The 22,585-nt window shown below is 52.0% G+C and overlaps 1 protein-coding gene across 3 annotated transcripts in view; it reads right to left on the bottom strand.

The window, feature by feature from the left end:
• The window catches only part of ATP9A (ATPase phospholipid transporting 9A (putative)), a 105,359-nt gene that overhangs the window by 11,683 nt on the left and 71,091 nt on the right, over window positions 1-22,585 (bottom strand). For all 3 annotated transcript variants that reach the window (XM_053925982.2, XM_071221734.1, XM_024559877.3), the window contains exons 15-23: window positions 18,819-18,980; window positions 11,493-11,585; window positions 10,199-10,282; window positions 8,666-8,836; window positions 7,230-7,328; window positions 4,435-4,524; window positions 4,215-4,359; window positions 3,457-3,521; window positions 741-896 (exon numbers count right to left, since the gene is read on the bottom strand). In XM_053925982.2, the coding sequence (XP_053781957.1) occupies window positions 741-896; window positions 3,457-3,521; window positions 4,215-4,359; window positions 4,435-4,524; window positions 7,230-7,328; window positions 8,666-8,836; window positions 10,199-10,282; window positions 11,493-11,585; window positions 18,819-18,980 (1,065 nt within the window). The remainder of the gene's footprint in view (window positions 1-740; window positions 897-3,456; window positions 3,522-4,214; window positions 4,360-4,434; window positions 4,525-7,229; window positions 7,329-8,665; window positions 8,837-10,198; window positions 10,283-11,492; window positions 11,586-18,818; window positions 18,981-22,585) is intronic.

The following is a 22,585-nucleotide window of genomic DNA, read 5'->3' as shown; positions in this document are numbered from 1 at the left end:
TTGAACAGATGCACATTATTCGAGGACCTGCTGTACTTAGTGATTTGGTCAGAAAACAATGTGAGTTCCAAGATCTGTCACCTCTGTGTTCTCCCCAGTTAACCGTGAGTATTTTCACCTAAATGCCCGGGGAGGAAGATCCGTCGATAAGTTTCTCGACACCCAAAACGTTTTCTCTCCTCTGCTTTGGCCCTCTGCCTAGGACACAGCTAACTGCCATGGCCGCTCTGTACCGAGGGCAACGAGGAGGAGACCTTGGGTAAGGGTGCAGGCTTGGGGTCCCCCTGTCTGAGTAGACTGCACCCCTGAGCCTCAGACTCCCCGTCTGTAGAGTGGACGCAGGCTAGTGTGAGGACTGAGCGAGACACTGCGCTGTGAACACTTAGGCCGATGCCCAGCGTACAGGAAGTTCTCGAGAACCGCAAGGTGTTCTTCTTCTGTGGTTATTCGCTGTCGGCCCTTATTCCTGCATGAGAAAAACTCAGCATCCACTCAGCATTTCGCTGCCTTTTTTTTTCCCCTTCTGACAAACCAATTACAGCTCACTTCCAATTCTAACAACTCTGGTCATTTACATGACACCCCAAGAATGGCCTTCACCCCCTAAAAGGAAGGATCTGGGGCAATCCGAGGTCGACCAGCTGCCCGGAACGGGCAACAGCTCCAAGACACAGCCTCGTCCCAAGCTTTTCCCAGGAGAGCCACGCACACCTGAGCAGAGGTGCAGGCCGCCCACCCACCTGCATGGTGCTGATGCACAGGCTCCGGTGGATGACGAACTGGCTGAGGGCGGCTGACCGCTTGTAGCTATTCCGGCCGTGCACCATGAGCAGCCGGCCGAGGTGCTTGAACTGCGTGATGGAGAAGTCCGCCGCCAGCGAGGCCTGTTTTCCTTCCTGAAATCCGACGAAATCGGGCGCCGTCAGAGGCACGAGAGGTCAAGGCAAACACATTCGTTTTAATTGAAAAAGCAAGACACGGTAAGGAGAGCTTTGAAGAACTTCAAGAGAGAGGTTCTTCGGTTTCCAGCTATACACAGTCGGTGGTCCACGTCTAAATTTGATTTAAAAAGGGGAATTTATTTAAACGGAAAACATTCCGAATCACAGAGAGTTGTAATTTGGAGGCCAGATGGATGTAGCAGGAAGCCCTGGGGGTAAGGCCCACTCCATAACGTGCATCAGAAGCAAAGGCTCATTCAGAGACGGGCGTTTCAGAGCGCTCGGTTCCCTTAGGGGTTAAACACTCAGGGGAATCACGTGCTGCTAACAGTATTTATTAAATGGGACATTTAATGGCGCATTCACGAACATATAGCTCTGCACACTTACAGAGGCAGAAGTAACGTGTGCTGCAACCACATAATGGAATTTTTAAAATCTTGTAACTTTAAAAAGTGCGTGACAGATGGACATCAGATTCCCCTCATTTGAGGCAACGGGAAGACGCAAATTCCCCTTAGGAGCTACCCACGCTCAAAGCACAGACCGCGAATCAAACCAGCCTGACCCACCGCCATCGTGGGGCACCCTACAGCTGACCCGAGTCCTTCAAAGAGATCAATGTCATGGAAACCACCCCCCAAAGGAGACAGAGAAAGCGCACGACACTAAAAAAAGATTAAAGAGACATGAGCGCACGCTGGCAACTGCGATGTGTGACCCATCCTTGGTCCCGGCAGGTATTCTTATTAGACATTTTGAGGACAACAGCAGAAACGGAACTGTGAAAATTATGTAACATTCCAGGAGCGCGGCATTTGGTGGGGAGATCGTGTTATTTTGCACACGCAGAATGCCCGTTTTTCCCTAAGAGGTCCATGCTGAAGCACTTAGGGCCACACGTCACACCTGCCCCTGACTTTCAGCTGACTCAGGGCATGGGGTCGGGGAGACAGAGATTGCGGCAAACGTTAACAATCGGCAAGCTGAAGCGAAGAGCGGAGAGGGGCTCGCTGTTCCATCTCAACTCCCCTGAGGGAGCAACATTTTCAAACTAACGAGTCCGAGGGCTGGTGAAAACCGGTGGGTCTGCACGATCTGCTGTGGACAGAAATCCACGGCATCACAGATTTCAGCAAGTTGCGTGAAAAACGCATGATGTTTCCAATTTAAAGTGGTACCTAAAAATAACATTTACACGCATACGAGATATCTGTAGATACATATGTACATGTGTATACAGATGACACAGAGAGGTGGGCACCTACTCTGAAGGTTTAATGAGGAGTAACCTACTTTTGTAGGTTTACAGTTGTTCTTATGGAAAATACTACAATAATCAACAAGCAATACTACAAGAATCAGCTCTGTTTCACCCGCTCACTGCTACGAGCCTACTTTTGCTCACCCCGGACCATACATACTCTTCTTAACCAGTAACACACACACAGACAAAAACTCCGAAGAATAACCAGTGTCACTAGTTAGATGCAGCTCTCCAAAAAAAGCCCCTTTATCCACGTCTCAATTGTTTTAGTTTTTTATAGTGACCACTTCTTCCTTTTATACTCCAAAAAAAACCACACAGGCATCGGAATTTAGTTTTAAAGGGAAATGTTTTAGTTCTACATAGACACGCGCAAAGAATGCCATCTACCGATTAAACTCACGCGTGCTTCCTCAGACCTGCACGGAAGGTGTCTGCACGGGGTTCGGACACAACCTCGCCTTCAAGGGCCACTTAACCCAGCGCCTTCAGACCACGCCGACTCGGATAGGAACGCAAAAACCCAGAAGGGCGAAGAAGGAAAAAAAGGGCTACGGACCAGCCAAATCCACGAAGACCTGGACCAGAATGCACAGGGGAGCCTCTCGGGCCCTCACGCATGGCCTCTGTCCTCTTATTTTGCACCCAGATCTAACCAAGTTGGTGACTGATACTTCTGCCAGTAGCCAAGGGCACTAGTTAGAGAGGGCGGGGTAAACCATAGGCAGCAAGCACATGGTTGACAAGGAAGGAAACAGAAAAACTGTTGCAACTGCGTGCATGCTTGAGATGGCTGCAGCCACCAAGGTCTCTCAGTGACAGGCCAACCCTGCCACCGTGCTCTACAATCCCCAAGAGAACGGCTCACTGTGTAGTGACTCGTGCCTTCACTCACAAGGCCACCGCCAAGAAAGAGTCTGAAGAACATTCACTGTACCCTAAGAGTATGGCAAAATCCTTTATTTTCTAAATTGAGGTTTTGGCAAGCAAAAAACCAAAATAGAACAAAACAGCATTTGTCCGTAGGACACAGTGATGTGGGTTCTGGCTCCCAGGTAATAAGACTAAGTCATTGGGATACGCGGTCCCTTATAAGGTACAATTTCTAATGTGCAACTTCCAGAAGCACTAAAGCTGTGCCTTTTGAGGGAAAAAGAAACTCAAGCTCATGGGGCAGAGCAGCTCCCAGCCAAGGCCACGCCACAAGACCCTTCCACACCGAGCCCTCGGCATCCCACCCCGGCTCACCTTTCCCTCGACGCCCACGCCGCAGTCAGATTCCTGAATCATGCTGACGTCGTTGCCGCCGTCGCCTGTGGGTCACGCAGCCCAAAGAGAGAAACCGGGGAATTGGGGAGAGCGGAGAAACTTGATTACTTGCAATCATCATACCTGGTTGGCCTTTGCCTTTCTCCCTAGTGCTTACTCCAAACTGCCCTTTCTGCACGGCTCCACTTAACCACACCAGCAGCCTGAGGTATCAGGTCTGTTCTGTACGTGCGGAGGAGCGGAGAGCCAGAGGGACCCAGTGACGGCCACTGATTGGACACTGATGGGGGGCGCTGTGAAGAGTTTAATCTCTTGAGTGCCCACCGAAAAAAGCCCTGGAATGACCCTGTCCTTCCAATGAGCAGACTGAGGCTCAGACGGGTGGGGGAGGCCAGCCGGGCACCCAGCCAGTAAAAACCAGCAGCGAGTAGGACCCGCATCCAACTCCTGGGTGTGTGGTCTGCACCCTCTGTAATGCTGCGCCCCACGTCGCTGGCAAAGGAAGTGCGAGCTCGGGAGAGAAGCCCTCAGGCAAACTTATCTCCTCTTTCTCCAAGGGAAACAGTAAAAATAATAACTATGACAAAAATAGAGCTGAGTCCACGGGGGAAAGTACAATGATCTAATAAGCTAAGTGGCCCGGGTGGTCTGAAGAACCCGGCCGCAGGATCCGATTATCCTGCCTGAAAATGGATCCTGCACCCCAGCGGGACAGGCCCGGGTCGCCACCCACCTACCTACTGCACAGGTGAGCTTGCCAGTGCGTTCCTGCAGCAGCCGCACGATCTGGGCCTTCTGTGTGGGGGCGCAGCGGCAGCAGACCACGGCTGGGCACTGGCAGGCCAGCTCCATGAACTCGTACTCGTAGTACTTGAGGCAGACCTGTTGGGCGAGGGAGGAGCTGGGTCAGCCAAGGTCGCCTCCCCCAGGGCCGCAGGCAGGGGCAAGGCAGCCTACCTCCAGGGAGTCCCCAGAGATGACCAGGGCGCAGTCGTGTTTCCTGCGGAAGGCGTTCAGCTCGAGGTGTGCCTCTCCACGGTTGGTCACCTGGGGGGGGGGGCACAGAGGGGTGCAGAGGATGCCTTGCTCTCCAGGGACCACAGCACAACAAACAGCAGCTTCCTGAAGCCGGTGTGAAGACAATGGCTGCCTGGCCAAGGGCTCCCGCCCCTCCCCTGCCACTGGACCCAGAGCCAGACGAAATCCTGTTTGTGATGATCCTGTGGGAATCCGGAGAGGCCGCACACCGACCATCCCCTTACACTTCCCCGTGAGGGCTGTGACCCACATAATACATTAAGAGATAAAAGTGACCGGCACTTTCATCCTGTGCCAGGCGCTTGCTCAGCACTCTCTGCGGACTTTCCTGTGCTTTTCTCACCAGGACTCCTCGAGGTGCCAAGGATGACGGCTCTTCTTTGCACGTAAGGAAACCAAAGCAGGGCGCGATTGTCTGCCTGCCTAAAGCAACACAGCTGCAACGCCAGGGGCGGGTGCCTGGTGGGGGTGGGAGGCGGGGGCCGGCGTCCCAGCCAAGGACCCCACATTAGCCGCTGCAGCCTCTGGGCATACAGCCTGGGCACACGGCCTGGGCACCACCACTCAAGCCCGCCGCTGCTCTGCCACGGCAGTCTCAGCCGCCCGTGCGAACATGAGGGTGGACCTGCTTTTAAGTAGAACGGAGGGCCAGAACTCAGCAACCTGAGTTCTAGAACATACAGGGTGATTCTCGTTACCTGCAACAGTTAAACGTTCTCTCCAAGGGTGTCCAACCTACGGCCCATGGGCCGCATGCGGCCAACACAAAATCGTAAATTTACTTAAAATATTATGAATTTTTTTGTATGTCTCAATCTATTGAATGTGTGGCCCACAACAACTCTTCTTTCAGTGCAGTGCAGAGACGCCCGAAGGTCGGACGCCCCGTCATGCTGAACACTGAGTTAGCAAACTCGGAACCCCTGCTCCTGGGTACAAGCAGGCTAGGCGCCTGCAAGCCTCTGCTCACAATGCTTTCATCAAGCGATCAGCACCTAACCTCATTTTATGTGTGTTTCTGCTTAAAGACATCTTTTAAAATACGTATCTGTCGATGCATTAGCACCGAACGCATGGCCAGAACTCACGCCCAGAAGCAGCTGGTCTGACCCACGTGCTTTCTCCGTGAGGCCCATCCCAGCCTTCCTGCACTCAGGGACAGCAGCCAGCCCCTCACCTCTGCACTGGGGGCCACTGTACACAGTGAAATCGCTAACAGGAAGCACAAAAACGAAAAAAAGCGGCACTGAATAAACCATGAAAAGGTCCCTTGTGCACAGCGTGAGAGCTGAGGCAGGACGGCAGAGCGCAACCTTGTCCGACCTCAGCTGGGAACGTGCACGCTGGGCAACTCCCATTTTGTACCCCTGCCACCTGTCCACAGGTGACTCTGAAAGCACCTGGAGTATGGATTTCGGGGGACAGATACATTTTAGTGAGTAGGTGAATCTGCAGATACAGATGCTATGACAACGAGGATCAACTGTATCTGCTTCTAAACGCCCTCTGTGCTGTTCCGCAAACAGCTGGATTTCTAGAACTATCTGTGTGCTATGGACCAAAGGCAGGGTGAGGGGGAGACCCCCAAAACACCTATAGTCCCTGTGGTTGTTTGGCATGGTGGCTCTGATTTCAGATAAGTGGGACATCCTGCCCCAGAGGGATGTAGCTCCTCACCACCCGAATCCACAAAGCCTGTCCCAGTCCATGGCTTCCAGCCTTGGAGTAGCTACTAATGCACTGCTAATGCCTGCACTGCTTGGTCGAGTGCCTGCCACAGCGCAGGACATTTCTCCTGAGCTCACCCAACACACCTCCTTCTACAGGCTCCTAAAGCTCTGGCTGGTGTGGTTCAGTGGACTGAGCACCGGCCTGTGAACCAAAAGGATGCAGGTTCAATTCCCAGTCAGGGCACTTGCCTGGGTTTTGGGTCAGGTCCCCAGCTGGGGGCGCTCAAGAGGCAACTGATTAAAGTACCTCTCACACCACCGGTGGCAAACACAAGGCCCATGGGCCGAATCCAGCCCTCCACCTTGTTTTATCCAGCCCAGCACCTTGTTCCTACCCAGCGGCAGCACCACGGTCTCGCTTAACTGTTAAGAAGTAGTTACATTTATACAGGCCTAAAATTACATTCGGCCCTTTGAAGGCAACTGCGAGGCTTATGTGGCCCTGTGTGAAAATGAGTTTGACACCCCTGTCTTACACATTGATGTTTATCTCCCTCTCTTTCTTCCCTCCCTTCCCCCTTCTCTAGAAGTAAATAAATAAAATCTTTAAAAAAATAATAAAATAAAATAAAGGCTCCTAAAGATATTCCTTCAGGAGGGCAGAGAGGCCAGTGTATGTGAGCTGGAATTTATTTCTTATCCAAGGACTGGACCTTCAGGGGTTCCGTGAAATCCTGGACTCCCATCTGCATCCTGCACGCTGACTGGGCCTAACTTTCATCAGCTTCTCAAAGGGGCCACGACCCCCGCCAGGTCAAGGACACAACGTTAACGCACCGGGCTGGAACGAGGTGCTCCTGGACCACCGGAAGGAGTCCTTCGGCCTCTCCTGGGTCACTCTAACTCCTCCCAAACGGACGACGTTAGGCCCACCCAGGTGGTTACCGTGGTCCCCCTCCCCCAAGGGGCCCACTGGAGGTCATGAGGTTACGAGGCAAACGACAGCCACACTCCCACAAGGCCCCAGTGCAGAGAGTGCTTTACCAGCCGAAAAACGTGGATGTCCTGGTTTCTGGTCACCAGATGTGCGTTCTTCGCGGTGCACGTGGCTGTCTCCAGCTTGTCCCCCGTCAGCATCCAGACCTGCAATTACAGCAGGAAAAGGGTCCTCATTGCGGACCTCAGGGTCTGAGGCCAGCCTGTCGCCTGCGTCGGCCAAGTTTCCAAGAACATCGAGCTGAACTTGCTATGTGTCCCTTTCACCTCCTCAAGGCTCATAGTGTCCTCCCACACCACAGGAAACGCCTGGTTCAAGGGCTTCCGGACGCTGAGCAACCGCATCTGGCGGCAGCCAACACCAGTGTGACACTTTCAGAGAACTGTGGGGCCACACGCTTCAGCAGACATCACAAACCTCGGCCTCTGACCTTGTAACCCCCTTTCTGGGAATTTTTCTTTTGGAGTAAAGAAAAATTGGAGTAAAACGTCTTTTGGAGAGAATGCTTTTGAGAAGGAAAAAGAAAAACAAAAAACCTCCAGATGAAGCCAGCAGCAGAAACTAGAATCTTCAGAACTCCAGGAGGGAAAGTCTTACAAATGGCCCAGTGACAAATTCTAAACACCACAATGTAGTGGAAACAGGCCCATCTGACACTGGATCAGCTTCCCAAAAGAGGGCTCTCGCGGGCAATTTCCTGGGCGCCAAGGGTACATGACAGACAGCATTCGGCTTACAAAAATCCATGCCCACATGTGGCTGGGCTCCATGGGCATGCATGTGCCCGGAGCCCCTGCACTGCGGGCCTAACCCACAAGCTCCCGCAGCTCCACTCACACTCCCTTTTGCCAAATGCAGGCCTAGGGACATGGCCGGAGCTGCTCTGGGGCGGAGGCGGGCGGTAACACTCACAGATTTCCAGGAGCTTTGAGCCCCTGAGTTGCAGATCCTTTGCTAGGGCCTGCTCCTCAGACGCCCTCTACTGGCCTCCCCGGCTGAACTACCGGATCTATTTTGGTGGGGGTTGGGGGGCCCAAACAGTAGAGTACAAACTATAAATACAGCAGTTTGCTGGGGCAGGCGGTCACTCTGCTGGGTGGTCACCCATTCACTCAGACCGAAAGAGAGACAGCTGGCTGGCCAGTCACATGACAAAAACATAATGAACATACTGGACACTGAGGGATAAAGGGACACAGGAGGTCCTGCCTTCATGGAGCCCAGCATAGTCAGGAGGGGGACATCCAGAAAAGCACACACACAAGCCACCTTCCAAACCAGGGCTGTCACGGGGACGAGGGCTGACGGTGGCCGATCTGTGACAGGCTAGAGGTCCCTGCATGCCTGGCGCCCTCAGTTACGTCCGCCTCTCTCCCATCTGTCCTTTCACACTCTGCTCAGGGGACAAGGCGCATAATCCCAGAGCTCCTCTCCTGCGGAGGCGGTCATGCGGGCAGTGAGGCCGCACGCAGGCCCGCCCTACCTTGATGCCGGCGTTCCGCAGCGTCTCCAGGGTGGGCCGCACGTCCGCCTGCAGCTGGTCTTCCACCCCCGTCAGGCACAGCAGCTCCATCTCCATCTCCAGGCTCTCGATCACAGTGGCCACTTTGAGGGAGCGGTCGTGCACACTCAGCTTGGCCTGGACGTAGCGGGCCTGGGACACAGTGGGGGACACAGTCACTGCTCCGGGTGGGGAGGAACAAGGCTTTCTGACACTGAGAGTGAGACTGGCCATGCCTGGTGCCACCACGGCACGTGGTGTAGACCTCAGAGGGATAAAACCAAGGCTTCCTGGTCCCCTTCCCAGTTCATCATTCCAGGCCCTGGAGCTGGACTGACCTGAGTTGCACCCTTGGCTCTATACTCACCTGCTGTGCAACTTCCAGCAAATTGTTTAACCTCTCTGAGCCCCTATTGTTTTTATCCATCCAGCAGCAGTAACAGCCCCAACCTCACATCTCAAGATCTCGAAAAAAACAATAAGTTCTCCCACACGAAACATACACTTCATAACCAAGGTCCTTGGCAAAGTCCCACTTCCAAAGAGCATCGACCCACCCCTTGTCTTCCTCCCATCTTCAATGTTGGCAAAGCCCCAGGAGGAATTCAAACCCCCACCCCCAGCGGGCTGACCTGATGCCTGTAAAATGGGAAGGAAGGCAGAATTGACCAGGGCTAGAATGTTAATTAGAACTTTAGGAAGAACTCAAACACATAAAAGAGACAGAGCCAAGCACAGCTCCCCTGGGTAGAACAGGACAAGGGTCCCGGAGCCTGTCCCCCAACCTCATGTCTGTCCCTTCTCATCGTGTGTGTACACGCATTTGGCTTTATGACGGGACTGGGGATAGAAGGAGGGCCCTTCCCTTCAAGGGACACACGGTCTATGGGACAAGACAGTAAACAAGACGTATTTGTGCTGGGGCTCTTGGCCATAAAAGTCAGTGATCGAGTTCAACCCTAACATTTTCTACAGCTTAAAAAAATTAGGGCCGCAAGAGGGCAATTCATTCCAAATTTTCCAGAAGGTATACTATGTGCCAATGATTGTCCTCAATGTTAGGAATATAAGAGCCAAGCAGACTAGCCAAGTGTCTGCTCTCAAAAAGATTTTATTCCAGGAAGGAGATATTAGGAATGTTAATATATATAAGCAAGGTCATTACAGATTGTGATAAGTGCAATGAAGAAAGTTAAATGGGGTGATGGGTGGAGAGGGATGAAACCGGGCTATCTTGGGTGGGCAGTCAGGGAAGACTTCTCGGAGGAGGTGGCATTTGAGCTGAGAGCCAAAGGAAACAAGAGAGTGGGCCATGGGGCAAGCAACGCGAGGAAGGAGCATTCCAGGCAGAGAGAAGAGCGAGGGCAAAGGCCCTCGGGCAGCAGTGATCCTGTCTGTGCTCAGAAATGGCATGAGGATGGCTAGAGCAGTGTGAGCCAGGGGGAGCTGGGAGGAGACGTGACTGGGAAGTGGGCAGGGCTGGAAAAAGAACAGAAAGGTCGAAGAACCACTTACTTCAAAGTCTTGGTACTGCTCCTCAGCTAGAGACTTCTTGGCCACCACGAGCACCCGTAGCCCCTCTCGGGCCATGTTTCCACACTGAAAAGCAGACGGCAGTCAGCGGAGAGCCATGCCAAGGGCTCTGTCCCCGAGTCCCCAACTCTCGTGGAGGGGGGCTGGACACTGACGGGGACCAGGCCCTTCCCGAGGGGACAGGGAGACAGCAAATCAGAACACTGCCTTCCCCAAAGCAGTGTTCCCTGGGTAACCCTTCGAATGGGGAGGTCACCTTTGCTGTGACAGCCCACAGGCCACACATGGTTTCCTTTGGCACCGCACATGTTCTGAAATTTAAGTCAACGCTGCAAGACTCCACAGACAAATCTGAACCTCTGACGACACTGACGTTCTTTCCCAAAAAACTATAACTGAGGCCAGTGAGATGCAACTGCTTCCATGTGCGCCCAGAAAACAGGTGTCGGGTTGCAGGGGGCGGCTATGCCAATGCATTTGACATGCAGAGTGTGGCCCTCCCAGAAAAACAGGTCCTGGCCCACTCCATCCATTCGCGTCTCCTGCCTGGTCCCTGTCGGCATCTGGGCTTGCAATCTCCTTCCCTAACTGAAGGTGAAACGTTACTAAAAGCAGCACGTGAATCCTCCACCTGGGGCGGAGAGGGAGCGACAAAAGTGGCCCCAGGAAACGGAGAGCCCCTTCCCTCCCTGCGGCTGCCAATTCCGCGTCCCAACCTGGGACAGGAGCCTGTGACGTGGTCCCCAGGATCCGTCTCCTGGTACCCACACCTTGTACAACCGCCTCCCTTGAGTGTGTACTGGACCTCGTGACTTGTTCCCAACAAACGACATGACGAAGTGACATCCGTGTCTCCACCCTGTCCTTGCCCACTCTGACAAAGCCAGCTGCTGCACTGTGCACTGTCCTATGGGAGGGTCCTCACAGCAAGGAATGTGGCAGCCTCCAGACACCAGCCATCAAGGAGCCGGACCCTGCCCATGACCACGGAGTGAGTTTGGAAGTGGGTCCTGCCCCGACTGAGGCTTCCGATGAGACCCCAGCCCAGCAGAATGCTCGACCGCAGCCTGTGAGAGACCCCAGGCAGAGACACCTGGCCACACTGTGCCCAGATACCTGACCCAAAGAAACTACAGGAAAGAGATGGGTTATCCGAAGCGGCAACATTTTGGGGTGATGTGTGACTAGCCACGGGTAAGGACACCAGAGACCCGCCGCTCTGCATCGTGCAAGGGCAGCCTCCAGAACACACTGCCCAGGCCCCCGCCACGCTCACCTCCTCCTCCAGCCAGTCGTTGTACTGCACGATGCCAGCCATGACGACGTCGGCGCCCTTGATGTAGAAGGTGATTTCCCCCGTGGATTCATCCTAGGGGGGCCGGAGGGTGAGAATGAGGGAGAGGAACACCCACTCCTGGCTGCAGTGCCCACTTTCCCATGACAGATGGCGTAAGAGGGCACCCAGCATACATGATGTTTTTTCACTTGGCCAGAGATAAAACACCAGAGGTGGGGGCCTGGCTTTGGGGCAAAGGCCACAGAAAACAGAAGAAAACTCAAAGCATTTGAAAAAGTATTGTATGATGAAAGCGAGATCAAAAGGATATAAGAACTCTGTTTCTTTTGTGTGTGTTTTTTAAATTACTACCATTCCACCAGGAACAACGCCCACGCTGTGAGATAACTTTAAATTTACACGCTGGAGCGCCAAGTGTCACCAAACTGGGCTCCACCGGCCAGGCCAAGGGAGGGGATTACCCAGATCAGGGTTCCGCAGCCTCGCCACCACTAGCAGTGGGGCTGGAGAATTCCTTCCGGGGCGGGGGTGGGGGGCAGCCTGTGCACAGCAGGGTCTTTGGGAGCATCCCTGGCCCTCTACCCACTTGATGCCGACAACACCCCCCTGGGGTAACAGAGAAAATGTCTCCAGACGTTAGCACATGCCCCCCTGGGAGGCAAAACACCTCCACTGAGAACCACTGATCTAGACAACCCCCAACCCCTACGTGTACCTGAGCCCTCAGCTAGAGGTCTTGCAGTCAGACCAGCTTTTCTGGGGAGCAGGGAGCCCCCTGTATAGGCATCACAGGCTCAGACCTGGCACCAGCTCCCAGCCGATCCCCCCATTGAACAAGCTACTCCTTTTCTCTAACCCTCGGTTTCCTCGCCTGTAAAATGGGGATGCGCCCAACTCCTACTGCACAAGTGTTTGTGGCTTAGACAACATCATCTACATGGAGCACGCAGCAAAGGGCCAGACACACCGCAAATCAAATGCCCACTGAGTGACACTGATTCCCCAAGTCCCTCGGTCATACTGCATGCGGAGAACAAGCCTTATTAGCCCAGAGGTTCTCAACGAGGGCAATTCCTCCCCCAGGCAGGCGTGTGGCAGTGTCTGGAGACGTTTTTTAGTTGTCACAACTGGGGTGGTGGTGCTGCCATCTAGTGGGCAGAGGCCAGGGACGCTGCTAAACAGCCTCCCACCGCTCCAGACAGTCCCACACTCGAGAATCATCCAGCCTCCTAGGTCCTCAGCACGGAGGATGAGAAACCCTGGCTTTGGGGAATGATGGGGAAACGGCTGGTTCTTGTCCTGTCCGGGACTGTTTTCTCAACGATGCCACCATGGGGAGTCTGGAGGCGCTAAGATGGGTGAGGGAGCTGAGCGTGACCGTCACCACCCCAGGGAGCCCAGAGTGCCCACGCCTGCAAACTCCTCATACAAAATAAGGACACAAAGCCGAGTCGGGGGTCCAGTTTCCTCTTTTAAAGTAACTTTCAAATGCCCTCTGATGACTGACAATCCTCTGGAACAACATGATTACTCATGAAAAGCCCCTGCCAGCCACCTGCGTTTTGAGAGCTGCAGAGAGCACGCTGTACCTTGGGCAGCTGGCGCCTGTGCTTGCCTGCCTCTCGGGCCAAGGGGAGCTGCGGGGTGCGAATATGAAAGCATCCCAGTTGTTTTTTTCCCTTTCCCCTTCACCCCAATGGTGCTTCCCAGCTTAGCTGTAGGAAATAAGGTCCCCTCCCCAGCTTCCTCTACCCCGGAGGGACCCAGGAGAGCTGGGACAGCTCATCCAATACAAACACTGTGTCCACCGCCTCCTCCCGTTAGTCATTTCCTCCCGCCGGGTTCATCGCAAGGTTACTTCGTTCCCATATCACGGCAAGATGACGCTATAAGTTCACAGAGATCTGCTGCTTGTGCGGCATGGTCTGGGGTGCCTCATCTTTTCCCACTGCGGCCTGGTGCTGGCACCTGTTCAAAGGCCTCCTCTGTTCAAACAATGACAAGGGCATCATCTGGACCAGGGGCCTGACGTCATCGCTCCATGCGGGGGAGGTGGGGGGGGCCGTGGAGCAATTTGTGCACAGAATAAACAAAATGGGCGACCCAGCCTCCCTTCCAAAGGGCAAGCACAGGAGCCCCCAAGAAAGTGGCTTCTTGAAGCCTCACTGAGCTGCCGCAAAGCCAGACGCACGGGAAGGCCTGGCCTCGCTGTGTGAGTACGAGAAGATGCTGCCGCGTCCTGCCTCACAGAGCCCACATGTGTTTAAGAGGGTTGATGAACCAGGAGACAGCAAAACCCTAACTGTCTCCAGGCACCGAACAAGCCAAGAGCCTTCATCACCGAGCTACCACTTCCTCGAATCAGGGAGCGGACAGTTATTGTCAAAACCACAGAGGCTCTCTACAGACACGTCAGAACTGAGAGTTCTCAGCCCCGGCACAGTGACCCCCGGCGGGGGATGCTCCTTTGTGAGGAGGCCGTCCTGGCCTCTACCCTCTGAGCTGTGACAACCAAAAATGTCTCCAGGTATCTCCAGATGTCCCCTGCAGGGAAGATGGCCCCAGGATGACAGCCACTTCAGTAGAAGAGCAGACTGAGATTTTGCAAAATGCAAAGCCGGTCCAAATGCCCTGGATGCTGACTTCCACCCAGCAAAGCAAAGATAAAGAGGAAGAAAGGTCAGCCACCAAGAGAAATTAGCAAAACGATATGCATTTCATCAAAGACAGCCTGGCAAATGGCTCCCCAGTGATGGATCTTTAAGCAGTGAAGAAATGAGAAACACAAGCAGCCCAAAATACATATATTTAATTAAATAATGGTACTTGTTTTTTCAACAAAACACCATGTCCACATTAAAATCATTAAAAAATCACATTTAGTAAAATGAGAAAATTTTCATTATAAAGTTCACTGGAGAGGCGGGAGAGAAAGCCTTATGTGGCGTTCAATGCCAATTTTACAAAAATGCTTATGGATATTTACACTCACATATGCTTAGAAAAAAAGGAAATTCTCCGAAAACGTAAAACTGTCTTTGGCTGTCTTTGGTGGGAAAAATAGAGATGAACAGTTTTGATCTTCTTTACAGATTTATTTGCTCTCAATGTCTTAACTGAACGTTGATCATTTTTATAACCCGGGAAGGGTGAGTGCCATTTTAAGGTGGTCTAGTTGCCCACCCAACAGCACCCACACCTTCGGGCACGAGTCCTGGTCTTGTTGGGGGAAGACGTGGGGCCACTGCTGATAAAACAGGACGTGTGTCTGGGAATGGGAGACCTTTACAGCTAAAGGAAGGGTGGGGTGCACTACTGCCCACTCATCTGAGGAGGGCTGATACTGGGGACTCCTAGGGGATGACTCAACCTTGAAATGACTTTAGCAGAGCCCATAGCCCTTGAACTTAAAATAAAGGCTGGAACAAAATTAAAGAAATTCTACAGGAGATAATGACGCCCCAGGAAACACCCACACGTAGGACTTCTGCTGCTGCTCCCACGGCCACGGGCGTGCCTGGCGTCAGGTGTGATCTGAAGCCACTGGTCATGCCAGAGGAGGACCCGTGCAACAGCGGCAGGTGCATGGGAGACAGGCTCCCTGCAAGCCCCAGAGGTGCCAGGGATACACACCCTATGGAGCCTGAAAGTACCCACGGGCATCAGGGCCAGGCCAGTCCCTTCTCTTGGATCATGGTCAGAGTGTGTTCACGCTGTTGCCACCCGATCATCAGGGAGCTGTTTCTGTCATCGCGGGCTCTGGGTGGCCCCACCCCATGGTAGCCACACCCTCGTGTGATCTACACCCACTGAGTCGGTGTTGAAGGCAGTGGCCTCCTTCTAACCACAGAGTAAGGAAAATATAACGGAGGCGTCCATTCTGAGGTGAGGTTACAAAATACTGCGTCTGCCGTCTTGCTCACACACTCTGATGAAGCCGGGGGACATAGGAGCTGACCCACAGAGAGGCCCGTGTGGCAGTGAAGGAGCGTGGCCGATGGCCAACGCCAGGGAAAAACTGGGGTCAAATCCCAGCTCCACCACTTTCTAGCTATGAGAACTTGGGGAGATTTCTTAGCCTCTCTAGACCTCAATCCCCTCCTCTGTCAAATGCCAATTATAATAGTACCAACCTCGCTGGGCGGTGGGGACAATTAAGTGAATTAGTTTATGCAAATTATTTAGAACAGCGACTGGTGTGGGATAAACACTATTTAAATGTTACCCATCAGTACTGTAATTGTCCCTAGTGTTGCTACCTACTATTAGTACTGTTGCTAGTACTACTCTTACTAATTACTACCATTATTAATTACTAAGACTACTATTACTAATTACTATAACAGAATCTACAGCCCGGACCCCTAAGACAAGAAAGACTTGTGTAGATAGGGTGGAGGAGGTCCTCGCTTTTTTTTTTTTAATCCAGAAAAGATGGAAGGCTCTCATTCCAAAATTTCTCGTGGTCCGAGGCAGTTTCCTCCAGCCACGCCACACTGTGGGGAGCCACCCCAACACTGGAACAGGGCCAGCATGGAGACAAGGGATCCGCACTGTTCAAGCTCCCTCGGCCAATTCTGACGACCAGCCAGGTTTAAGAACAAAGCGGCCCCAGGTTACCAGGTGTCCCGGGATGGAGAACGTGTGGCCTCTCTGAGTAAGACAGCAAGTAGGAAAACGAGATGTTAATTCAGACTTTCCGGGCAGGCACAATGTTTCAAGTCTGATGCTATCCAATGTGGGTGAGCGTGGGGAGAGACCGAGATTAACACAGCCCTTTGGAGAAGGAGTTGGCGGTAGCCGGCAGAGGTAAAGACACGTGTGTTCTACAACCCAGCTACTCTCCCGCTGGGAAGACGGCCCAGGCAAACCCTGACGTCCCAACAACGGCGCCTCGCACACGGAGGGCTCTTGCTAGGGGCAGCTGACGACGCCAATCCATGCAGAGAGCACTGTGACAGACAGAAGGAAGAGCGTCTACACGCCCAGTGCAGCCTCAAAACTCACCAAGGTTGAGGGTGGGTGTACATGTGTAACACTAAGTGTATTTGGTGCTAAAAAAAACCGGGAAGTAAAAAAAATGACACATATACTACAATGCCACCTAGGTAGAGAATGAAAATATGTAACCCCACAATACATACTATTTATCTTCAAACACGTCTGATGATAGCATTTTACAATTCCTACGAGCAAGGAAGTTGGTGTAGGAAGTACATCAAGGAAGGCCCGAGGGGGCACTTCCATGGAAGGCACGCTGTATTTCTTTAAGAAATGGTTTGAGCAACAATCCGTGCAAAAATATAGAGGAATCTTAGAAATGTACATTTTAGCAAATGGATTCAAAGACAAAAGGGGTATCTACTGTGCAATTTCTTCTACACAAAGTTCGACAAGAGACCAAATGAATCAGCGATAGAAAGGGGGAGAGTGGTTACATCCTGGTTGGGGGGCAGGGATGCAGTGCCCAGAAACGGGGCACGAGGGGGCTGAAGGGTGCTGGTGGGTGGGCTTCTGTTCCTTGCCCTGGCGGCTGGTTGGTTACGTGGGTGCGTTAACTTTGTAAACACTTGAGGTGTACGCACTTACGATGTTAGTGCTTCTCTCTGTATATGTTGTAGTTCAACAAAAGTTTCAAAACTATAAAAAGAAATTCTGAAATAAATGTGGCAAAATGATGATGCTGAGTAAACGGTCTGACTTTAAAAATAATTGTGTGATTGTACGAATGAAAATATTTACAAGAAGGATGTCAAGACTATTCAACGGGGAAACAATGGTCTCTTCAACAAATGGTGCTGGGACCACTGGATATTCATGTGCAAAAGAGCGAAGATGGACTCCAACCTACACCGTATACAAAAATTAACTCAAAAGGGGTCAGTGACCCACAACCCAAAAACTACCAAACCCTTAAAAGGAAATATAGGGGTAAATTCACCACCTTGGATTCAGCAATGAACTCTTAGATGAGATATCTAGTCAAGATCAACGAAAGAAAAAAAAAATAGACAAACTGGATTGAGTCAAAATCAGTAACTTCTGTACACCAAAGAAATTTTATCAATAAAGTAAAAAGACAACCTACAGAATGAGAAAAAAATCTTTCATTATAATACCTCTGATAAAGCTCTAGTGACCAGACTGTATAAAGAACTCTCGCAACGCAACAACAAAAAAGACATCCCAATTAAAAAGTGGGCAAAGGACTGAACAGACGTTTCTCCATGGAAGATACACAAGCGGCCAGTAAGCCTATGAAGACGTCCAACATCACTAGTCACTAGGGAAACACAAATCCAAACCACAGCAAGGTGCCGCTTCGCGATCACTGGGACGGCTATAACCTAAAACGTGGAAAGCAACACGTGCTGAGGAGGATGTGCAAACCCCAGGACCTTCGTGCACTGCTGCCGGCCGGACTGTAAGATCAGACAGCACTGCAGAGAGTGTGGATGTGCCTCACGAGTTCAAAAGGCAGAATTACCCAGCAACAGAGGAACTGGCTGGGCACATCCCACTCCCAGGTACACGCCCAATAGAACTGAAAGCAGGCATTCAAGTTCTCGTGCATGCACGTTCGCAGCAGCACTAGTCACATAACCAAAAGGTGGGAACAACCCAAATGGCCATCAACGGATGAATAGATAAGCAACGTGGAATATTATTTAGCCATGGAAAGGAACGAAGTGCTGATACCTGTTACAACATTGTTAGACTCTGGAAAACATCTTGCTACGTGAAAGGAACCACACACGAAAGGGCTTCTGCTGTGTGATTCCGTGTCTACGAGAGGTAAATCCAGAGACAGAAAGCAGACGGGCAATTGCCAGGGATGGGGGGGAGAAAGCTGGGCAGCAGACTGCTTAATGGGTACCAGGTTTCCGTTTGGGGCAACAAAAATGTGTTGAAACTTGACAGAAGGGTGCACATCATTGTGCATACACTAAATGCCACTGAATTTTACATTTAAAATGGTTAATTTACATTATGTGAACTTCGCCTCCATGGAAAATACACAATTAAACAAAAGAGCACAGTGAGAAATGTATGCGTACCGACATGAGCCCCATCCACACTCCCGAGACCCTTCCCCCTGGAACTGGGTCAGCTCTCCGAGGCTCTGTCGGATGGCAGAACTAATTTCCTTTCTGCTTAGGGCATTACATTCCCTTGTGAGTTTGAGCAACAGACGATGTGATGAAGGTGCTTAGGAGGGGCTGAGAAAGCGTGGCGAGCCTCAGGGACGCTCGGAGCACACTCGGGGTTCTGGCCCTGCTGAGTGGCACACAGAAGAGGACTCACCCGCACGATGATGCCCATGCGCTTGCTTTCGTAGGTGAAAGGGAAGATCTGCAGGATGGTGAAGTTCAGGATCTGGTCACCAGGGGTCCTCAGCTGCATGGAAGACTGGTCTCGGCCCACCAGGGTTAGGCCCACGCTTTCGGTCCACTGAACCAGGGCCACCTACATGTAACACAGGGTCGAAGGTCAGACACAGGGCGGAGGGTTCTGGTTCACAGGTCAAGCGAATGAACACCATGGTGGAAGGGGGAGCAGACAGGTGAAAGGCAAGCAGTCGCTGTGTCCCTGGGGAAGAAGACTGCCACCCCAGTGCTGGCGTCTGTTCCTCTGGGCCTATGGGGGCCCTGCCCTCACGGCCACCTCCTGTAAGGTACAGCTCACCTTCTCTTCTGGGGCCCAAGGCAGGCCGAACACCAGGGCCCAGGCGGAGAGCACTGCACGGGATAAAAGGTGGTTAGGACGCCCACAGGTCCCTTCTGTACCAGGCCAGACAATTACCTGGACAGGGCAGTCTGACCTTCAGCCTCCAGTCTCCGTCTCTCAGACACTCAGCCGGGCGGTGCTCACAGCAGTTCCCAACTGGGCCATTCTGTACCTCCCCCCAAGGGGCATTTGGCAACGTTTGCGGACACTTGTGGTCGTCACCACTGCGGGAGGGGGTGCATGCTGCTGGCATGGAGTGGGTGGAGGACAGAGACACCGCTAGGCACACGAGAAAATCAGCCCGCCCCAAACATCAGTCCTGCTGAGGCTGAGAACACCAGCCACACAGATGAGGAGGCCCAGGCTTGGGGAAGGGGAGTTGACCCAGTGATGCTGGTGGGAAGTGACAAAGGCCAGGCCAGGCGGGGACCCAGCCACCACTGTACTCCTGGAGGCATGGCGTGTCTGGCGTCCACCCAGACACACTGTTACCATCAGAAAGTTGAGGGGAGGTACAGTAGGCAGAGTAACAACAGCCCCCAAAGGTGCCCCCGTCCCAGGCCCTAGCACCTGTGACTGTGTTACCTTACATGGCAAAACAGACTTTGCAGATAGAATCAAGATGGAAGGCCTTGAAACGGGAGAACTTCCCTGGCTGTGGCCAGAGAAATGTCAGGACAGGAACAGGGTCAGAGACATGTGACATTGCTGCCTCGGAGGATGGAGGAAGGGACCATGGACCCAGGAATGTGGGCAGCCCCTGGGAGCTGGGCACGGCAAGGACAGACTGTCCCTGGGCCTCGAGGAGAGGCCCAGCCCTGCCCACACCCTGATCACACCCTGGGAGACCTGTGGGACCCCTGACCTGCAGGACTACAGCGTAACCAGTCGGTGTCGTGGGGAAACTCCCAATTTACAGCAATTTGTTGCCACAGCAGCAGGAAACAGAGGCGATGTCCGGGTTCAATGCCAAACAAGCTGCCATTTTATTCTGATCCAAGTTCAGGGGCACGGTGTCTACCCCCTCCCCCTTTCTTCTTAGAGAACAATCTTTTGGGAAAGAAAAGGGGGTGGGTTTTAGGAGAGAGCCTGGACGAGTGAGGGGAGCTGGCAAAGGGTATACAGGCGGTATCAACTACCTGAAATGTCTTGGTATCTCTACTCCCGGAAGTAGGGGTATGATGTGCGTTATATTACTCGCTTGGTCTGCTTTTCTGAGACGTTTCATAATGGTTATTGTTTCATTGAGGGGCTGGTAGGTCAAGGTCACTTTTCCAGGAAATCAGGTAGTAGCTGCTGTCTCCAACACCTCTCTTTTATCAGGGTTCACCCTGAGTCCCCATTCCTTCCACCAAGAGACTCTGCAAAGGCCACCAGAGCTGCCTGCAGCCTGGCACCCCTAGGCATCACCTCGGCTGAGATGTCACGCCCTGTGGGGGTGGGGGACTTCAACCCTGCTCCAACACCCACCCCACCCCCCTCCTAGGCCCCTGAAATTCGGGGCCTGAAGTGGATTCTTTCTCCTTTCTGTTCCAGGTCTAAACATTGTTTATACATCCTGAGTTGCGCTGTACTCACAGATCTAATTAGGTTTCTGTTGCTGATATTAACTGAATTTACATTAGAAAGAAGTTATTCTTCAAGAATGGGAAACTCGACCCTGTTTTAATTATGTCACAGCCAGTCACCCAGGTGAACAGGAACTAGCTTTCCAGTCTGACCAATGGAAGGCGTTGTCACACTGACCTCCCCCGAAGAAAGGGCTAATCAAGTAATGATGGGTCTTCTTTCCTCCTTTCCTTTTTCTTTTTTCTTTTTTTTTTTTTTTTTGCTGTTAGCCTGTGCAAGTCTTTGTAAACCCATTTGTTTATTTGTTTAATTCCATAGCCCCCGTCTTACCTTCTAACAACCTTCTTTCGAAGTTTAAAATTAACAAGCCAGTAAAGATCCATATATATTAAATAGTCCCATCTGTATATAAAATGTTTCTAGAATGGTACACATGAAGAGAAATACTTCTAGCTTTTATCTTTCTATGCTGCTGAAGTATTTTTAGCATGTATAATGCAGATTCTCTTATTTTTAATTAACTAAATAAGTATCCTAACACCATACTAATACCTAGGTATGCAAAAGCCCAAAAAAGCTGAGCTACATTTACATTCCTCTACAAGAGAATTTTATGTAAAAAGAAAAACACAAATTTTTCTTTGCATGTTTTCAAACATGACTGTTATGGGAAGGATTTGTTCATCCTTATTTTCAAGCAGTTGTTACTTCACCCCTAAAAACCTAATTTCAATGTTCAGGAAAGTGCAGACGGTCTGTGAAGGTGGGCTTAGAGGGGACCTACTAATTCTCCAAAGCCTGCCCTAGACCTCACGGGAGAAGGATCTCCAACTCCAGAAGGGGCAGGGGCTTCCCGCCCAGCCCCCACACCACGGCCCCACAGGGCTGTGTGAGAGGAGAAGCTGAACTGCTGCTCTGGAAGGAGCAATGACCGATGCGCCCGACGGAGGAAGAATCAAGGATGGTCAGTAAACATGTTTTAACCGAGCTTTATTCTATAGCGAGTCTCTCAATAGTTAAGAGACCTACTTGAGACTTTGCTTGTCTCGATAAAAATAATAATGATAAAGATTATGTTTGCTGCCCCCACCCACAGCCTTGGGTCCCACGTCCTAATCAAAACCTCATCATCTCCTTGGGGGCTGATTCCAACCGGATATGAGCTTTGTGGGGGGTTGTTCATTTTCACCTTCCACTCTCCTACTGTGACTTTGTCAGCGTGCATTTAAAGCTGCTTTCCAACCCAGCACAGGAAACCCCCGAGGTCCTACTGAGACCAGACGGGCTTAGGAGGGCTTAGGATCGGGGTGCTCACTACCCCTTCTGGGCTGCAGCAGGAACAAACACCTGGGGTAAGGTGAGAAAGCCCCCCTCCTTCACATAACACGGTGGCATAAAATCAGGCTTCTCCTTCTGATGGGTCTGAGCTTCCTCCCAAAAGAACCATTCCCCACTGTCAAATCATAAAGGGTTTCAGGGTCTTGGGTCTCACTTTCCCTAACAGCCCAAGCTGGGGTCTCAGGGGACCTTGGGTCAGAACAGCAGGAGGTCAGAGCAGCAGCAGGAAAAGAAAGCTCGTTAAGGTCAATGAATGAACGAACACTGAGGTCCAAACTTGATCAAATGCTAGAAACCAAGAAGCGGACAGAGGGGGTGGGTCCCAGCTCCTGTGGCGGCTACGTGTTGGGGACATCAGGAAATCCCTCCCTGAAATGCCCGTGTGAAGGGTCCATGCCGGAACTGTCCCTGAACGGCCCTTTCCAACACTGGTGGGT

The sequence above is a fragment of the Desmodus rotundus genome, chromosome 6 (genome assembly GCF_022682495.2).
Source record: "Desmodus rotundus isolate HL8 chromosome 6, HLdesRot8A.1, whole genome shotgun sequence".
Classification (NCBI taxonomy): Eukaryota; Metazoa; Chordata; class Mammalia; order Chiroptera; family Phyllostomidae; genus Desmodus; species Desmodus rotundus.
The sequence above is the reverse complement of the archived record's forward strand: the minus strand, read 5'-3'. Positions and strand labels throughout refer to the sequence as shown.